At 41.5% G+C, this 17,944-nt stretch overlaps 1 protein-coding gene across 1 annotated transcript in view; it reads left to right on the top strand.

Moving 5' to 3' along the window:
• The window catches only part of Kdsr (3-ketodihydrosphingosine reductase), a 45,389-nt gene that overhangs the window by 7,207 nt on the left and 20,238 nt on the right, over positions 1 to 17,944 (top strand). The window contains 4 exon segments of the mRNA XM_038349190.2: positions 4,452 to 4,517; positions 4,708 to 4,803; positions 13,285 to 13,476; positions 17,754 to 17,837. Of these exon segments, the coding sequence (XP_038205118.1) occupies positions 4,452 to 4,517; positions 4,708 to 4,803; positions 13,285 to 13,476; positions 17,754 to 17,837 (438 nt within the window).

Raw genomic sequence — 17,944 nt, 5'->3', positions numbered from 1 at the left:
GGGAGAAAGGGGTGCTTCTTTTGCAGGTAGATCACTGAAGGCTTTTTTGACTTTCCCAATTAAAATACATTTTAGGCTGCCTTTTAAAGAGGTAAAATTATTTACAATGACTAGGATTTGGGTTAGTACAGAAACCAAATGATTACAAAACAAACAAACAAAAATAACTTGAACAAACTACTTAGGTGGAAAGAACATTATAAAAAATTAGTTGTGTAACTTGGGGTGCCAAATGATATGCACTGCATGTATATCTTTAATGTTTGCTCAGTGACAGGATAGCTACTGCACAACCATAATGTAGTTTAAAGAAGTGGGATATAATGGAGTTTCTGACCCTTTCTTCCCCTAGACTTGTGCCCAATTCCGCCAGCCTCTCTTTTTAGAGACCACTTCAAACTCGGCTTTGATGTTGTTCACTCTTTGCTTTTCTTTACAATTTTGTCATCTATGGTAGTGTGTGTGTCCCCAAATAGTGTTTAAGGGTCTTTCGTTGAGCCTGGAGCACATGAATTCACTGGACTGGTGGGCCAGCAAGCCCCTGCTTGGTTGTCTCTACATCCCCAGCACTGAGACTCCATGGGGGCTGAGGATCCAGGACTCAAGACCTCACTCTTGCATAACTAGCATTTTGACAACTAGCCATCTCAACTCCTAAATAGTATACATATATATGTAAGGTATATTTTTTATATATTTATATTTTAAGTTCTGTATCTTTTAGAACTTTGGCATTGTTCTTGTTTTCTTATCTTGCCTTCATGAGACTGTTCACACAGTGTGCAGTTGCAATGTTTAAGACACACGTTTCCTGAATTTTTATACAGAGTTGTGCAACTGTACCCACAATCAGTTTTGGAATGTTCCCAGCACTGAAGTCTCCATTCCACTGTTAGCAGTCACTCCCTATTCCTGCCCTACTCCAACTAGGCAGGTACCAATAAACTTTATAGTTTAATAGATTGATATGATATTGTAACATTTTTATGCAGTGTTATGCAACTTTATTTCTTTGTTCTATATTATTTTTAAAATTCATCTGTGCTGCTGGATATAAATAGCTTCATGTGTTATCTTCTTTTTTTTGAGATGGCTCTTTCTTTGGCTATGCTGTCCAGGCTAGGCTCAAATCCTAAGGCTCAAATGATTCTCCAATCTCTACCTCCTAACTAGATATAATGATAGGCATGCATCATTATACCCACCTTCACTAGAATGTATTGTTATTGTCATATAATATGTACTTGTATGCACAAACCACTTTTACTATCTGTTCTGTAATAGGTATAAGATGCTTCCACATTTTCGTCTTTGTTTGTTGTGTCAGCCAGCTTTTCAGTGTGGTCTCCTTGTGCACATGCTCAAAATGACTATTGCTTTGGGGTGTGTAACAAGGCAAAAAAAAGCAAAGATGCTCATCTCTTAATGGTTGGAAATGGAGGAGGTGGTCCTCAATATCCTCTCCACCCTTCAAGGGCACACCTCAGTGGTCTAAATTCTTTTGTGTTAGGGCCTGCCTTTAAAAGTTCTTGCTACTCTGCCAATAACAACACAGACCAAGCCTTTAACATGGAACCAGGGATACAAATTTAGTACCAGACTTCCCAAATGCCTGCCTGTTTGCTGTGGCACCCATCACCATCTCTCCTTACCACAACCCCATACCAGCATATTATTTCGTAGATGTGTTTTTTCCATTAATGGCACTGACTGGATGTAGTGATTGAGGCGACGTGGGCAAGCCTGCTTTTCATCCCGCCCAGCTCCCAGCCACCTGGCTAGCTTATGCCCCGAAATAACAACGCACAAATTGTAATCATTTAAACACTGCCTGGCCCATTATTTTCAGCCTCTTATTAGCTAATTCTCTCACATCTTGATTAACCCATATTTAGTAATCTGTGTAGCACAACAAGGGGTGGCTCACTGGGAAGATTCTAGCCTGCATCCATCTCAGAGAGGAGAATCATGGCGACTGTCTGAGCCATCTGCCTCACTTCCTTCTTCCTGTTCTGTCTATTCCACCCACCTAAGGGCTGGCCTATCAAATGGGCCAAGGCAGTTTCTTGAAATTCATTTCATTTCAATGAAATCAACACAAACAGAAGACTCTCCCACATCAACAGGAGATTTCAGACACTGAGATTTTATGTCCAGATTTGACTTTTATTATTGGAAAGAGTTGGTTTTATTTTAAAAAAACATCTTTTATAAACAGTTTTGATAGACCAACACAATAAAGACAAATCCAGATGGAAAGACTCCAAATGTGTCAGAGGTTGGGTAAATGTATGTAGGCTTGAGAGAGAGGAAAAAGAGACTAGACAGTTATAAAAGAGTACAAACAGTCATAGATAAAGGAGTAAGATAGTAAAATAAATATGAAACTTTAAAAAAGTAATAGAGTAGAAAAATAAGCCACATAAAAATGGGATATATGCAAAGAATCTGGGTTATGTATATATTCTGCTTCTTTTGAATTTTTTGACTGGGCAGGAGTAAGTACAGAGAGATATTTCATTGTATGGTCTGCTAAGATTAAACCAACATAATACTTTAAAGGATCTGGATTTCAAAATTTGAGTCTATGGATTATTTCTTTGGAAAAGAGGTTCTTCTTTTGTTTTCACAGAGGATGAGAACCTATGGATCCTTCCAGACTAATGTGGTGTGATGAACCAAGAGCCCCTGAAAGGTCCCTGTGAATGCCCCTCCCAAAATTACTTTGCCCAACATTAAAGCAGGAAGCAGTTTGGAGAGAACTCTGTCCAAATTCCCCAAATATGTTTATAAATGTTTGTTTACATTTAAAGGGGGATATGCTAGAAAGCTTGTGTTGGTATGGATCTTGGTTATTGATTGCAAATTTTAGGTCAATTTTTGTATGTTTATTTCTGTCTTGATTAAGCTATTTTGTTTGTGGAGCTCATTTGCAAAAATGTAATGTATAGTTAAAAAAATATAGTTTAATAGATAATCTATAATAGTCAAGCTTATGGTCATGTTAGGTTTTCTAGCTATAAAGAGATATATTTCAGATTAGATAGGTATTCTTCAGATCTTTCAGAGACCTTTAGAATATGGCCATTTAAAATGTTTAAGAACTTAGGACTTTTCATGACAATGAGATATGTCTGCTCCTGAGAGTACCAATAACTTTAAGAGGAAGATGGGGCCTCTATGGATGGAGTAGGTTAGCTATTTGGACAAGAAAATGCTCTTGCCTGGACTTCTTGATGTTATGCTGATGAACTGGACATGCAGGGCCCACAGAAAAATGACTGTGAACTTGCCTAAAGGTGAGGCAGCCCTTCAGGGTTCCTGCTTAATGAAAGATTCTGCAAAACATTCTGCAGAACACAGAAGAAAGTGACTGACAAACTGCTAATATTAGGCAGAAATGTCTTTGAAATTCCTGCTTCATGGGAAAGTCTGTTCGATACTGTGGGCCTGTAGGCTGAAGATGGATTGCCCCAATGGTACAGAAGAACTTTGGTGAACTGTCCAGGAAGCAAGATGTCTCTAGTCAATTCTAGAGTTTTGTAACTTGCTTACAATGCACTTACTGTAACTTAGGTAATATTATATCCTTCTGGGGTCTTTGATGGAGTTGAGAATAGACAGTTATAGTTTTCCTTAGTTATTATAAAATATAAAGTAGATATAAATATTGTAATTCTTGCTTTTGTTTATAAGTAATCATTGCTATGTTAAAGTTAAAATCTTCCTTTTAATTTAGACAGAAAGAGGGATGGTGATGTATACTGTGAATATGCTTTATTGCCATTGGTTAATAAAGAAGCTGCTTTCAATCACTGGCTTAACAGAATTTAGCCAGGCTAGAAGAGATATATAGGCAGAAAGTAGGCAGAGTCAGGAGAAGCCAAAGAGCCGCCAGAGGAGAAAGACATGAGCTGTTAGCTGGAACCTTGCCGGCAGGCCACAAACATCATGGTAAATATTAAAATAGTGGAAATAGGTTAATTTGAGATGTAAGAGCTAGCAGTAAGAAGCTAGAGCTAATAGGCCAAGCAGTGATTTTAATTAATACAGTTTCTATGTGATTATTTTGGGTCTCGGACAACCAGGAACGAAACAAGCAACCTCCACCAACAAGACCCTGTTTCAAAAAACACAATTTAGACACCTCTATCTCCAATATTATTTTTTATACTTACTGTGTGTGAGAGCAAGAGAGGGCCACAGACACACACACACACACACACACACACACAGAGAGAGAGAGAGAGAGAGAGAGAGAGAGAGAGAGAGAGAGAGAGAGAGAGAGAGAGAGAGAGAATAACTCGAAGGTGTCAGTTCTCCCTTTCCAAAATGTGGATCCCAGGAATAGGGCTCAAGTCATCAGACTTGGTAGCAAGCAACCTTACTGATGAGCCTCCTGGCAGGCCCTGAACCCTTCCCTCTTTTTCCTTTTTTTTTTTTTTAAACAGGTGGTTCTTTGTATATCAGTCGATGTGTCTCAAGACTATAACCAAGTGGAGAATGTCATAAAACAGGTAAGAGGCTATTCGGGTGATTCCAGTTCAGTCCTTGACTTATGAGTACTTATTACATTTTGCTTTGTGACTTGGAGCTAACAGCTCTTTCTGTAGGTTTAGTGGTTCATTGGATTTTATTTATTGACCTTGTTTTTCTACACAGTGACTCTTCTATTCTGTCATGTAATGTTCTGAACTGTTCTTCCAGGCACAAGAGAAGCTGGGTCCTGTGGACATGTTGGTTAACTGTGCAGGAACGTCTCTGTCAGGAAAGTTTGAAGAGCTTGAAGTTAGTAGTTTTGAGGTAAGTGGCAGGTGTTTGTTTACCTGGAGTCAAGATGATGTATCTTCTATTTTAAAATAGACCCACCAAGAATCTCAACTACTAATTTACTTTAGTACCCAGGAAATGGACATTAGATTTGAAATCTAAGTACAAAGCATTTTGTGGTTGGCAATCCATCAGTCTTGTTTTTAGTGTTCTCCTAAGCTTCCATTAGGGTAATGGGGCTTGAAATCTTGACTCTGTTAAGTTAAATTACTCTCCTTTCTTAAAGAAAATAAGACTGCTGGACCAGCATTAAGGCTTTCTTTTCATAGGCTCTAGGAAGTACCATGCACTCACAGATACACTCAAGGCTTGTAGGACAATCAGAGAGTAGCAATAAGCAGAATGGTAGAACCTGCAGGTCCGAGGTACCATTATCAGGTTGGCATACAGGAGAGTTGTTTATACTTATGTACGTTCATCTGGGAACAATGGAGGCGAGATTTGAAAGATGACATCATCAGCTATATAAATAATCAATTTAGGAAAATCATCTTTGTGGTCTAAATATGAAATAGTAAAGCAAAAGACTTGGGGATACCCAGAAAAGAGGAATGAGTGTGTGGATATGTATATATCTGTGTGTTTATCTGATGTGTGTGTGTGTGTGTGTGTGTGTGTACACATGTGCATAAGATGATGCCCTAAGAATATTCAGACTCCAATGAGAACAGGGATAAAAACTGGATTGAGGAATAAATAGTTACTAAATTGAATGCTGAGACACCAGGAAGTAAGGTGTGTGTGTGTGGAGCAGAGGGATGGGTGTGTTTACATTTATGTCTGAGATGGCCATGCCAGTGTAATCACAAGGGTGTTTTATGAAGCATTGAATGGAAATAGAAGCAACTGAGTGTGCAAATCTAGGTCGAGTATTTGATGTTGTCACTGAAGAGACACAACTCATGACTGGGGTGCTTCAGTTGGTCCCATGTGGCTCCTTTGGGTGACATTTCTGATACTGTACCCTCTTCATTCTGGTCTTCACTCTGATATCTTTTTCCTCTGCAATTTTGCCTGTAATCCTTCCCTGTAATAAATCCTCTATTGCTATATGCTGAGGACTTTGAGGACTTCTAGCGAATGACCAAATCTGGCTTGGTCTCAAAGACCCCTGTACCCTTCTCTTTATTCTCTTTTTAATGATTTTCCTCTAAGTTTCCTAGAGGCGTATCTTATCTTTACCTGTGCTGTGAATGTTGGATCATCTTTTGTTCTACCAGAATCACTCCTTCATGTATGTGTTTGTTTCTTCGGAGAGGCTGGTATTGTGTTTTGTGTTGGAGGTTTCCCTGGGTGTCTGTTGACCCTTGCCTGTGTTTTCATATTGTACTGGATGGAGAGTTCTCTGTCCATGGGTGGAGCCCTCTGTAGGGGTTTGACCATGTCTTAGGGGTGCTTGGAGTCTGATGTGGGATGTCCTTGTGTATATTTGTTGTTTTTATTGGTTGATAAATAAAGCTGTTTTGGCCAGTGACTTAGCAGGGTAAAATCAGGTGGGAAATCCAAACAGAGATATAGAGAGTAGGCAGAGTCAAGGAGATGCCATGTAGCTGCCAAAGGAAAAAGGTGCCAAAACCTTACCAATAAGCCACAGCCTCATGACTATACACAGATTAATATATATGGGTTAATATAAGATATAAGAGCTAGCTAAAAATACGCCTGAGCCGTTGGTCAAAGTGTTGTAATTAATATAGTTTTTCTGTGATTATTTGGGTCTGGGCAGCCGAGAAATGAAAGTACAGTCTCTGTTTACAAATGGTACCCACTATTTGATCAAGGAAGACCCCCTGAAAAATCTCCAATGGGAACAGATGGCCCAGGTGATCCAGCATTTAAGTGCACCTCTGTCACAGTTTCCTCTGCATCCAGACAGCGTCCAGACTGCTGGCTGAGATCATCCAGGTTCACAGAATACCCCAGTCAGGACTTGATCATAATCCTGAATTTTCTTTAGGTCCCCATAAGATTATCAGCACCCCCAGTCATCAGGATGTAGCCTAGAAAACTACGCCAACATTTCCAAAAAATGGATTATGGATGCTTGTCTTTGTTTAGAGTGTTGGTTACAAGTTGTTATAATGGTCAAGAAGAAAGCTAAACAAAGGAGATTAGATTCAGAGTTCTTGTTTTGAAAGAAAAAAAGGAGAAGTGCTGTGGGATAATGAATTTGTGCCCTGTGAAAATTTGTCACTCATACTGGTTTAATAAAACACTGATTGGCCAGTAGCCAGGCAAGAAGTATAGGTGGGACGATCAGACTAGGAGCATTCTGGGAAGAAGAAAGGTTCAGTCTGTAGTTGTCACCGAGACACAGAGGAAGCAAGATTAAAATAATGCCCTGAGAAAAGATACACCAAGCCACATGGCTAAACATAGATAAGAATTATGGGTTAATTTAAGTTGTAAGAGCTAGTTAATAAGTCTGAGCTAGTAGGCCAAACAGTTTATAATTAATTTAACCCTCTGTGTGTTTCTTTGGGACTGAAAGGCTGTGGAACCAGGTGGGACAGATACTTCCATCTACAGGGGTCAGTATATCTAGGTCTTTCTCTCTAATTTATCCAGAGCCCCAGAGAAGTGACCTAGGCTTCTGCCTGGGAAATGGATGCATGCCCCACTATTAGAATGGAGTCTGCATTCAGTGTCTACAGAGATGTTCTAGGTAAATGGAGGTCTAACTCAATGTATGTCAGTCCTTTCTAAAAAGTTTGTCTTCTGCCAGCAAGATACCACTAAAATTTAACTTTTTTTTGTTATGTCAGTTTTTAAAAAGGAAACTAAAACCCTTATAAATAACTGAGGTATGTTTGTTTAAGACACCATGTCACTGCACACCAGGCTGGGCTCTTGCACTTCTGCCTCAGCTTCCTAAGCACTATTATCACAGGTCTCTGTCATCTGTCGCCTGGCAAATTTGGCTATTTGAGAGCCAACAATTTGAAGGCGTTTATCATATTGTGGTGTTGCTTAGTCATCTAATGCCAAGACAGTTTTTGTCTCCCCAAAGGATACCCTGCACTTTAGTCAGTATTTCTCATTGTCCCAGACCCTGACTACTGCTAACCCCTGTATCTATCTGTCTTGCTCACTAATAGAAAATGTGATGAATCCCTCTTGCGTCTGGCTTCTTTCACATAGCATAACGTTCTCAAGGTCTCTTCACGCTGTAGTATATATCAGTGCGTCATTTGATTTTCTGGGTTGGTAATGGTCCCATTGTGCGGCATACTGCAATGTCCTTGTTTGTTTATCATCAGTGACAATTTGGAATCTTTTTGCCTGGCCTAGCTACATCCCAGAAGGTTGTATTGTACAAGCCTGCATTTTTAGTTTCTCTGTTGTCATTCAACATCCAGTGTCTAGTCTTGCCACTTGTCATTCTGATCTGCAGCTTTCAAGATGCAGTTGCTTTTCCTTTCATTTTCATTTTGTTCTCTTAAAAAGGTGGGGGTTGGGGACTGTTATTTGGGCCTAATGGCTCTTACAAGCCCAGCTCTTGGGAGGCTGAAGCAGGATAATAAGCATGACTTTTAGGCCAGCCTGGGCTATGAAGTGAGTTTCAGGCCAGCCTAAGCTACAGTGTAAGACCCTGTATCCAAAACAGACAGACAATTAAGCATACTGTTTACTGGTGTTTTAGAGGGTTCTCTGGAAAGAGCTGAGGTGAGCACATGGTCTTACTCTTTCTCAGGTAGCTTTTGGGGTGTCTTACTACTAAAATAATATAATGTGGGGCTGCAGGAATGGCTCAGTGGTTAGTGTGCTTGCTGATCTTGCGGAGGACTCAGGTTCCGTTCTCAACACCCACCCGATAATTCACATCTGTAACTCCAGTGCCAAGGAATCCAGTGCCCACCAGGCACACACATATATGCACACATGACACCATATACATAAAAACAAAACTTTTAAAATTAAAACAATGCTGTGATAGTAAAGCATATTCTGGAAACAAGCAGAAATCCTAATTTCTGAACACAATAAGTATTTTCTGTTTTTCTTGGCATTTGCAAAATAAAATAGTGAGAATTATGGTCTACATAGCTCCTGCCTTATACTTTTTAAAAATTATTTGTTTACATTGCAACCACAGTTTTCCCTCTCACGCCTCCACCCCGCCCAATTCTCCCCACTTCCCCCTTAAATTACTCCTGATGGACTCCTGCTGAAGGGTAAGGCCTCCATTGGGGAGTCAGCAAAGCCTGACACATTAAGTTGAGGCAGGACCAAGTCCCTCTCCCTGCATCAAGGTTGAACAAGGCATCCCATCATAGGAATGGTTTCCAAAAAGCCAGCTCAGGGGTACGTGCTCTCACTGCCAGTGGTCCCTCCCTCAGTTAGACCAAACTACACAACTATCTCCCACAGGCAGAGGGTCCACAGCTGTCGGTCTAGAGTTCATGAGTTCCCACGAGTTTGGTTTATCTGTCTCTGTAGATTTCCCTGTCATGTTCTTGACCCACTCACCTTGCTCATATATTCCCTCCTTCCTCTCTTCAACTGGAATCCTGGAACTCGACCTGGTCCTTGGCTGTGGATCAGTGCATCTGCTTCCATCAGTTACTGGATGAAGGCTCTATGATGACAATTAGGGTAGTCACGAATCTGATGACAGGGGAAGACCAGTTCAGGCTCCCTCTCCACTATTGCTAGGAGTCTTAGCTGGGGTCATCCTTATGGATTTCTGGGGATTTCCCTAGAACTGGGTTTCTCCCTAACCCCATAATGGCTCCCTCTATCAAGATGTCTCTTTCATTGCTCTTCCACTCTGTCCCTCACCCAACTCAACCATCCCCTTCCCTTATGTTCTCATTCCCCCATCCCCTCCCCTGTACTGTCCCCCACCTTCAGTTTACCCAGGAGATCTCATCTAATTCCCCTTCACAAGGCAATCCTATAACCCTTTTAGGGTCTTATTATCTAGCTTCTCTGGAGCTATGGATTATAGTCTGGTTATCCTTTGCTTTACACCTAATACTCACTTATGAGTGAGTGCACACTGTGTTTGTCTTTCTGGGTCTGGGTTACCTCACTCAGGATGATTTTCTTCTAGTTCCATCCATCTGACTGCAAATTTCATAATGCCATTATGTTTTACAGCTGAGTAATACTCCATTGTGTAAATGTACCACATTTTCTTTATCCATTCTTCAGTTGAGGGTCATGTAGGTTGTTTCCAGGTTCTGACTATTACAAATAGTGCTGCTACGAACATAATTGAGGAAGTGTCTTTGTGGTATGATTTTGTGTCATTTGGATATATGCCCAAGAGTGGTATCGCTGAGTCTTGAAGTAGGTTGATTCCCAATTTTCTGAGAAACCGCAAAACTGATCTTAGTCATTGTGACAGGTGTAAGATGGTATCTCCATTGTTTTGATTTACATTTCCCTGTTGATTAAAGATATTGAGAAGTTCCTTAAATGTCCTTTGGCCATTTGAGATTCTTCTGTTGAGAATTCTTTGTTTAGCCCTGTACCCCATTTTTAATTTGATTATTTTGTATTTTGATGTCTAGTTTCTTGAGTTCTTTATATATTTATATATGGGGCTGATAAAGATCTTTTCCCATTCTGTAGGCTGTCATTTTGTCTTATTGACAAAATTGTCTTGCCTTACAGAAGCTTTTCAGTTTCAGGAGGTCCCGCTTACTGTTCTCAGTGTCTGTGCTACTGGTGTTATATTTAGGAAGTGGTCTCCTTTTCCCGTGCATTCAAGGCTACTTCCCACTTTCTCTTCTGTCAAGTTCAATGTAACTGGATTTATGTTGAGTTCTTTGATCAACTTAGACTTCAGTTTTTTGCATTGCAATAAATATGGATCTATTTGCAATCTTCTACATGTTGACATCCAATTATGCCAGCACCATTTATTGAAGATGCTTTCCTTTTTCCATTGAATAATGTTAGTTTTTTTTTGTCAAAAATCAGATGTTCATAGGTGTGTGGATTAATGTCAGGGTCTTCAATTCAGTTTCTTTGGTCCACGTGTCTGTTGTTATACCAATACCAGCTTGTTTTCAGTACTGTAGCTCCGTAGTAGAGTTTGAAGTCAGGGATGGTGATGCCTCCAGAAATTACTTTTTGTATACGACTGTTTTAGCCATTCTGGATTTTTTGTTTTTCCATATGAAGTTGAGCATGGTTCTTTTGAGGTCTGTGAAGAATTTTCCTGGGCATTGCATTGAATCTGTAGATTGCTTTTGGTAAGATTGCCATTTTTACTATGTTAATTCTACCTATCCAAGAGCATGGGAGATATTTACATTTTCTGATGTCTTCTTCAATTTCTTTCTTCAAAGATTTAAACTTCTTGTTAAACAGGTCCTTCACTTGTTTGGTAGAATTACTCCAAGATATTTTATGTTATTTGTGGTTATTGTAAAGGATGATATTTTTTTCCTCAACCTATTTATCATCTGTATATAGGAAGGCTACTGATTTTTTTGAGTTAATCTTGTATCCTCTCACGATTAAAAAAAGGTGTTTATGAGTTGTAGAAGTTCCCTGGTAGAATTTTTGGGGTCACTTATGTATACTCATATCATCAGCAAATAGTGAAAATTTGACTTCTTCTTTTCCCATTTGTATCCCTTTATTTCTTTTTATTGTCTTATTGCTCTAGCTAGGATCTCAAGAACTATACTGAATAGCTATGGAGAGAGTGAACAACTTTGTCTTATTCCTAATTTCAGTGGAATCACTGTGAGTTTCTCTCCATTTAGTTTGATGTTGGCTGTTGGCTGTTGGCTTGCTGTATATTTAGGTTTTTTTTCTTACTTCTTTATCCCCACTTCCTGATAGACACCCAGTCACCCCAGGGTGTCATTGTGGTTTATGTTTAGGTCTCCAACTGGGCTGTTTAGTTTTGCAAGATGACAGAGAATAAGACTTTCATTGTATAAAGGCGATCCCATGAGCATTGTCAGGCTTTCAAGTTGAGCAAAGGTTTTAAGAGTTCTCGCCATGAGAAGCCGCGAGTGCCATTGCGGGCTCTTACCTGTCCCAGCATACAGGCTGGTGCATACTGAGTTCTTACTGTCCACCAAGATCTGTGCTAGTGCTTAGCTTGTGTTTTCCCTCTTAATCCCTACAGCATCCTGAGGTAATTCCAAGATTAACCCCGTTTTCAGCTGAGAAAGTGGGCAGTGTCTGTTTCTCATGTGACAATGGCACCGAGACTACAGCTCACATCTGTACTGTTAGCTGGTGCCATTTTCTCTCTGTTATCTCTTCTTAGCTTGGAACTGATAGGGCTACAAATACTTAGAAGCTGTCTCCTAAAACTGTCTTTCAAGAAGTATTACCTACAAGGACCTGGAAAAAAGCTTAGGGGTCAAGGATGTTTGCCACTCTAGCAGAAGACCTAGGTTTGGTTCCCAGCATCTTACACCTGTCTTTAACTTCAGCGGTAGAAGATCCAGTGCCCCTTTGTGGCCTTTGTGGGCACTGGACACATGTGATATACATACTTATCTGGAGACAAGATACCCATACCTAAAAGTATCACTATAAAATGTTACCTACAGTACACGGGGTACATTTTCTAAGGAGAAAGCTGGTTTTGAGCATTTGTGTTTGTGCATGGTGAGGGCAAAGGTTGATGTTCACGGTCCTCCTCCATCTCTCTGCTCCTTATTCCTGTCTCACCGAGCATAGAGTTCACCACACTGGCTGGGACTGTCCAACCAGCCTCCAGGATCTGCCTGTCTCTGCCTTCCTCTTCCTCCCAGTGCTTGGGTTATGGATGTGTGCCCTGCTGGGCATCCAAACACAAGTCTTCGTGCTTGCATGGAAAACACTTTCCTAACTGAACCCTCTGACCAGCCCTAATTTTGACTGTCACTCTGAGAATGGAAGACTAGGCCAGACTAGTCTTCAAAGGGTAGGTCTCCAGTGTCGTATGGTCTGCAGCATCATTCGCTGTCTCATGCTGCACCCCACCTCCAGTGGGGTGCTGCACCAGTCTCTTTGGCTTTGTCTTAGTCACTGCTCTATGGCTGTGAAGAGACACCATGGCCAAACAACTCTTTCAAAGGAAAGCATTTAACTGGGGCTGGCTCGTGGTTCAGAGGTTTATTCCATTTTCATCATGGCGGAAACCAGACAGGGGTATAGTTCTAGAGCAGTGGCTGAGAGCTTTACATCCTGGGACACACACACACACACACACACACACACACACAGACACTGAGCCCAATGCGGACTTTTGAAACATCAGTGCACACCCCCAGAGACACACCTCCTCCAACAAGGTCAGACCTATTAATCCTTCTTGACCATTCATCAGCTAGGAACCAAGTCTACAAATAGATGAGTCTCTGGGGCCATTCTCATTCAAACCACCATGGGTTTCTGTTGAAGATATTAACCTGGAAAGTGACAAAACTACGCTTGAGACGGACATAGGCTGTTGACCTTGTTCCCACCTCATGTGGCTTCTGTTCTTTGCAGAAATTAATGAGCATCAACTACCTGGGCAGCGTGTACCCCAGCAGAGCAGTGATCACCACCATGAAGGAGCGGCGGGTGGGCAGAATCGTGTTCGTGTCCTCTCAGGCAGGACAGCTGGGACTGTTTGGTTTCACAGCCTACTCTTCGTCCAAGTTTGCCATAAGAGGATTGGCAGAAGCTCTGCAGATGGAGGTAAACATGTTTATGTTTGTATGTCTTCCTCGCAGATGCAGTGTGAGCACCGTAGTTTTCTAGCATCTTTGCTGCATTGTTTGAATTCAATGAAAGATTTGTAAATCTGATACCTATGTAAAGAATTCAGTTGTAAGTTCTGGGTTTAACAGTTCTTATTGCATAAAAATAATCCTCAGGACAGAGACAAAATGATTCTGAGTACAGGGAGCTGTCTGCTGCGTAAAGTCCTGGAGATTCCTTCCTGATATTGGTCGGCCTCTGCTTCAGTGAGCCAGGGATGCCAGACAGTTTTCTTCAAGATCCATCCCGGGCTAGGGAGCTGGCTCAAAGGGTAAAATGCTTGGTACAGTGTGATTACCAGAGTTTGGCTCTCCATTTGGACATGCTGGGTGGTTGTGACAGTCTGCCTGTAATTCTTACACATAGAAGGTGAACACAAGGTCCACAAAGCAAGCTGGCTAGCTGGCTAGCTAGTCTTATCAGTGTGAGTGCAGTTGAGAGATCCCACCTCAAAGCATAAGATAATCACTCAGAAAAATTCTCAAAGTTAGCCTCAGGCTTCTGCGCACACTGTCTTAGTCAACAGAACACGCATAGCTGTGAAATTGCAGCCATCACTCTTAAGGACTCTGCAAATAACCATTCTTCTGTCTTTTTCTTCCCTTTTTTTTTTTTCTGTGTGTGTCTGTGTGTATGTGTGTGTGTGAGAGAGTGAGTGAGTGAGTGTGAAGTATGTGCAGGAGGTTTCTTCAGATCACTTCTTTTTGGAAGGGAAGTTAAGTTTTTAGTTAATTTGGTAAGTTCGTCAGACTCACATAGTCACTTGGTAACAGGCATAATAACAAGGTTGAGCCTGTGACTGCAAGCTTCCAAGTTCTGCTGCAGAGGATGTCTGTCATTCAGGGCAGAGCTCAGTGTGTGCATCTGGCAGCTGCTTCATCCAGTCGTTTCTGTCTTGGTCTCAGGATCCATGGAGGCACATGAGTTTGGGAGATAAAAATATATGCCCATATTCCCCCATGTCTGACAATAAGATATCATCTGGGTGCCCTGGTTTTCACTCCCGAGGGGACAGTGACTCCTCTCACCCTCCTGATGACAAGAGCGATTGCTCACACTGCTGGTGGCTGGATGGTGCTAAGTCTCCTTGACTCCTGTACATTAAAAGTGCTATTACTTAAATAAGCAAACAAAACAAAGAAGACTGTGATTTTATTTGGAGGAAATAAATTCAGTCTTTTGAATCCAATTTGTTCATAGTAAAACTTGCAACAGAAGATTTCCTTATGATCTGTTTTTTGAAATCTGGATAATTTGGTCAGTTTTTATGAAAAAAACCAACATAGTTGCTAAAATGCTTAATGCTCTGAGTAAAATTTTCAGTTTAGTTAATGTTTTAAGTCTTCTGTTTACCTCCCCGTTCCCCAAACTGAAGTAAGCCTCTGGAAATCTGGGCATAGTGCGTTTAATTGAATGCTTGGCTGGTATTTGGGACTGAATTTTCCTTTCTAGTCTTTTAGATACAAATATATTATTTAAAGATCTTTTTAAAACTTGATCTTTTTGGCAAGTATATTTATGAAGTGGGTTATAGTCAGAGATGTATTCAAGATTCAACCAAAACAACATAACAGCAACCCCCAACCCAGGTGTTTTTCCTACTTCCCTTCCTGAGAATGTGCAGCCCCTTCCCACCAGAGCTCTTTCCATCAGAGCGGAGCAGTAAGCTCAAGGCTAGAGTGTCTGGTGGGATATGTTCTCCTTTTAATAGACCCAGGAAGAACAGCTCTTAAGTGGAATTGTTTTTTTTTTTTTTTTCTTTAATGATAAACTGGTTCTTAGGCAAGCCATCCATTGTCTTACCTGTTTGAGGCTGGTGCCAAGTAGAAGAGAGAAAATGGAATAGGATGGGGGAGAGACAGAGCAGAAGGGGAGAAAATGGCCATTCTGCAGGGGCAGGGAGAAGCAGAGTAGCTAGGCATGATTCGGTGAAATCAGGTATCACACTTGTCATGGCTCAGAACAAGCAAGTGTAAGCTAATCTTTCCTTATGGTTGGGTTATGATATGGACAGTTAAAGAAAAATGTGGGCATAAATTTGTATGGACTGATTTTTTTTTTTTTTTTTTTTTTTGCAAATTATGTGAACAAGAATATCAGGAGACCAGGAACTATATGAGATACAGAGAGCTGTCCATTCCATTCATACCCATTCTTAGGGCTATGTTGGCACATCGTAGCAATTTAGTAAGACTTTGCTGGGTGAACAAAAGAAAGACTGCATAAATGTTAAGTTGTTCGTCACTGGAAGCATCCAGACATAGACTGGATTGCAGAGAGGATGCTAGCTTGAAATGGGTCTGTCTGATTCTTTCCCACCTTGGTATTTACAGTTCCTTCCCATGAGAGAACAGTTCTAACTTTTGGTGATCCATTCATCTCTTTGAGTTGGAGAAACATTACTTTGAAAATCGTTTTGATTTTCATAAACACTACAATTATTACTGTGGCATTTTGGGGCGGGGCACAGAGTAGGTCTGAGAAGCCAGTGTTAGTTTTGGTGAATTTGGGGGGCACAGAGTAGGTCTGAGAAGCCAGTGTTGGTCTTGGTGAATTTGGGGGGCACAGAGTAGGTCTGAGAAGCCACTGTCTGTCTTGCTGAGTTACCTAATTATCATTGACCCACTTTTTTTTTTTTTTTGAGCCATTTTTGAGTCCCAATACAGGACCAAACAAGACTACTAGAGAAAATGTTTTATTTTGTTAAGTTTCCAACTGAAAAGCAAGTGTGAGAGAAATTGCTTGCCATTGTCACAGCTGGTCCATTCACGAGCCTGATTGGCCTGTAAGGGAGCTCTGGCTGCCAAGGCCAAGCCAGGAACCCTCTTGTCCTGGCCGCACTGGCTAGGCGCCAGCTTTCACTCTTGCACCTACTCGACTGGCTGGCCTGCAACTGCTCTTTCTTTCTCTTGACCCATGTAACTCCCCTGAGGCACTGTGTCACTAAGGGAACCTAGGAGGTAAAGGGCAGGCTTCCTGGTAGGAGGATGGTGCTGTGGAGCACTGTCAGTAGCTAGCCTTGTTGCTCCCCTTCACCAAATCATAGGTCAACAGCAAATAAAAGTATCATGCCAAAATGAACTTGATGGTCTGAGCCTTTGGATTACTAATTACCAGGGTAAGAGAACAGGTAATAAGGTTGTTGTTGGACAGTATTTGGAAGACTGTCCCCTGAAAAGAAGATCCTCTGGGATTATTGGGGTGTGTTCATCAGTAGAGAAGTTGAATGGGACAGACAAGCTTTGGGAGAGCCGAAGGGAGGTTGGAATTAGGCGGTAGAGCTGTTAGAAAAATTAGCTGGAACTGGCATGGTGCTGCACACCTGTACCACAGGCATTTGGGACATCTTGGCAGAAGGCTCACCAGTTCATGTTAGCCTGGCCTTATGCAATGAGAGATCTTAGTGTCAAAGGGCAGAGGGGAGTTTCTCTATGTAAATACTGCTGAGGATGTTTGCAGTAGCGTTGCTTGACTGGTCCTACTTTGGGGATCCACCTGATGCTCCATGGGTAGTGATACAGGACCTCACCACACGTGGGTTCGGGTGCAGCAGTGGGCAGCAGGGAAGGCAATGAAAATCACAGTCTTCTGCAAGTGAAATGAACCTAACAGTATAGTATTGGAAGCAGCAGGGAAGGCAATGAGAATCACAGTCTTCTGGAAGTAAAATAAACCTAACAGGGAAGGCAATGAAAATCACAGTCTTCTGCAAGTGAAATGAACCTAACAGTATAGTATTGGAAGCAGCAGGGAAGGCAATGAGAAAAAAAGTCTTCTGCAAGTAAAATAAACCTAACAGTATAGTATTGGAAGCAGCCTGAAAGACAAAGAGACTATAACCTGTAAATAAGGGTGTAGACCTGTTCCTCCTATTCCTGCCTTGAAATTCTGCTCACTTCATGGTGGAATCTGAGTGAGCACACTGGTTAAACATGATCTGTCCACACTGGGCAGCTCCCAGCCTTTGCCTGGTCAGCAGGCAAGGAGAACCTTAGTAGGAGGTGGCTTGACGTACTTTAGAGTCGGGAATTCTTGCTAGCCATTCCAAGTCATCATCATGGAGAGGTGTCCTCAGTGCTTTTGGTGGCTATTGATTGACAGTCCCTCATGAGCCTGATGACCATCCCCTTCTAACCCTCAGCACAGCTCAGACAAGCTAATGGATGAATACAAGCGATCTATTTACTGACAGTGCACACCTTGTTTGTGACCAGGTGAAGCCTTACAATGTGTATGTCACTGTGGCCTACCCACCGGACACTGACACCCCGGGGCTGGCGGAAGAAAACAAAACCAAGGTCAGTACTCCTACATGGTTGTTTGCCTTCTGTGTCGTATGCGTGTGTGGGGGATGTGTGTTGTGTGTGGAATGTGTGATGTATGTTACATTGTGTGGTGTGTGATG

The sequence above is a fragment of the Arvicola amphibius genome, chromosome 12 (genome assembly GCF_903992535.2).
Source record: "Arvicola amphibius chromosome 12, mArvAmp1.2, whole genome shotgun sequence".
In the NCBI taxonomy this organism is placed as follows: domain Eukaryota; kingdom Metazoa; phylum Chordata; class Mammalia; order Rodentia; family Cricetidae; genus Arvicola; species Arvicola amphibius.
This window is presented reverse-complemented; position numbering and strand designations above follow the sequence as displayed.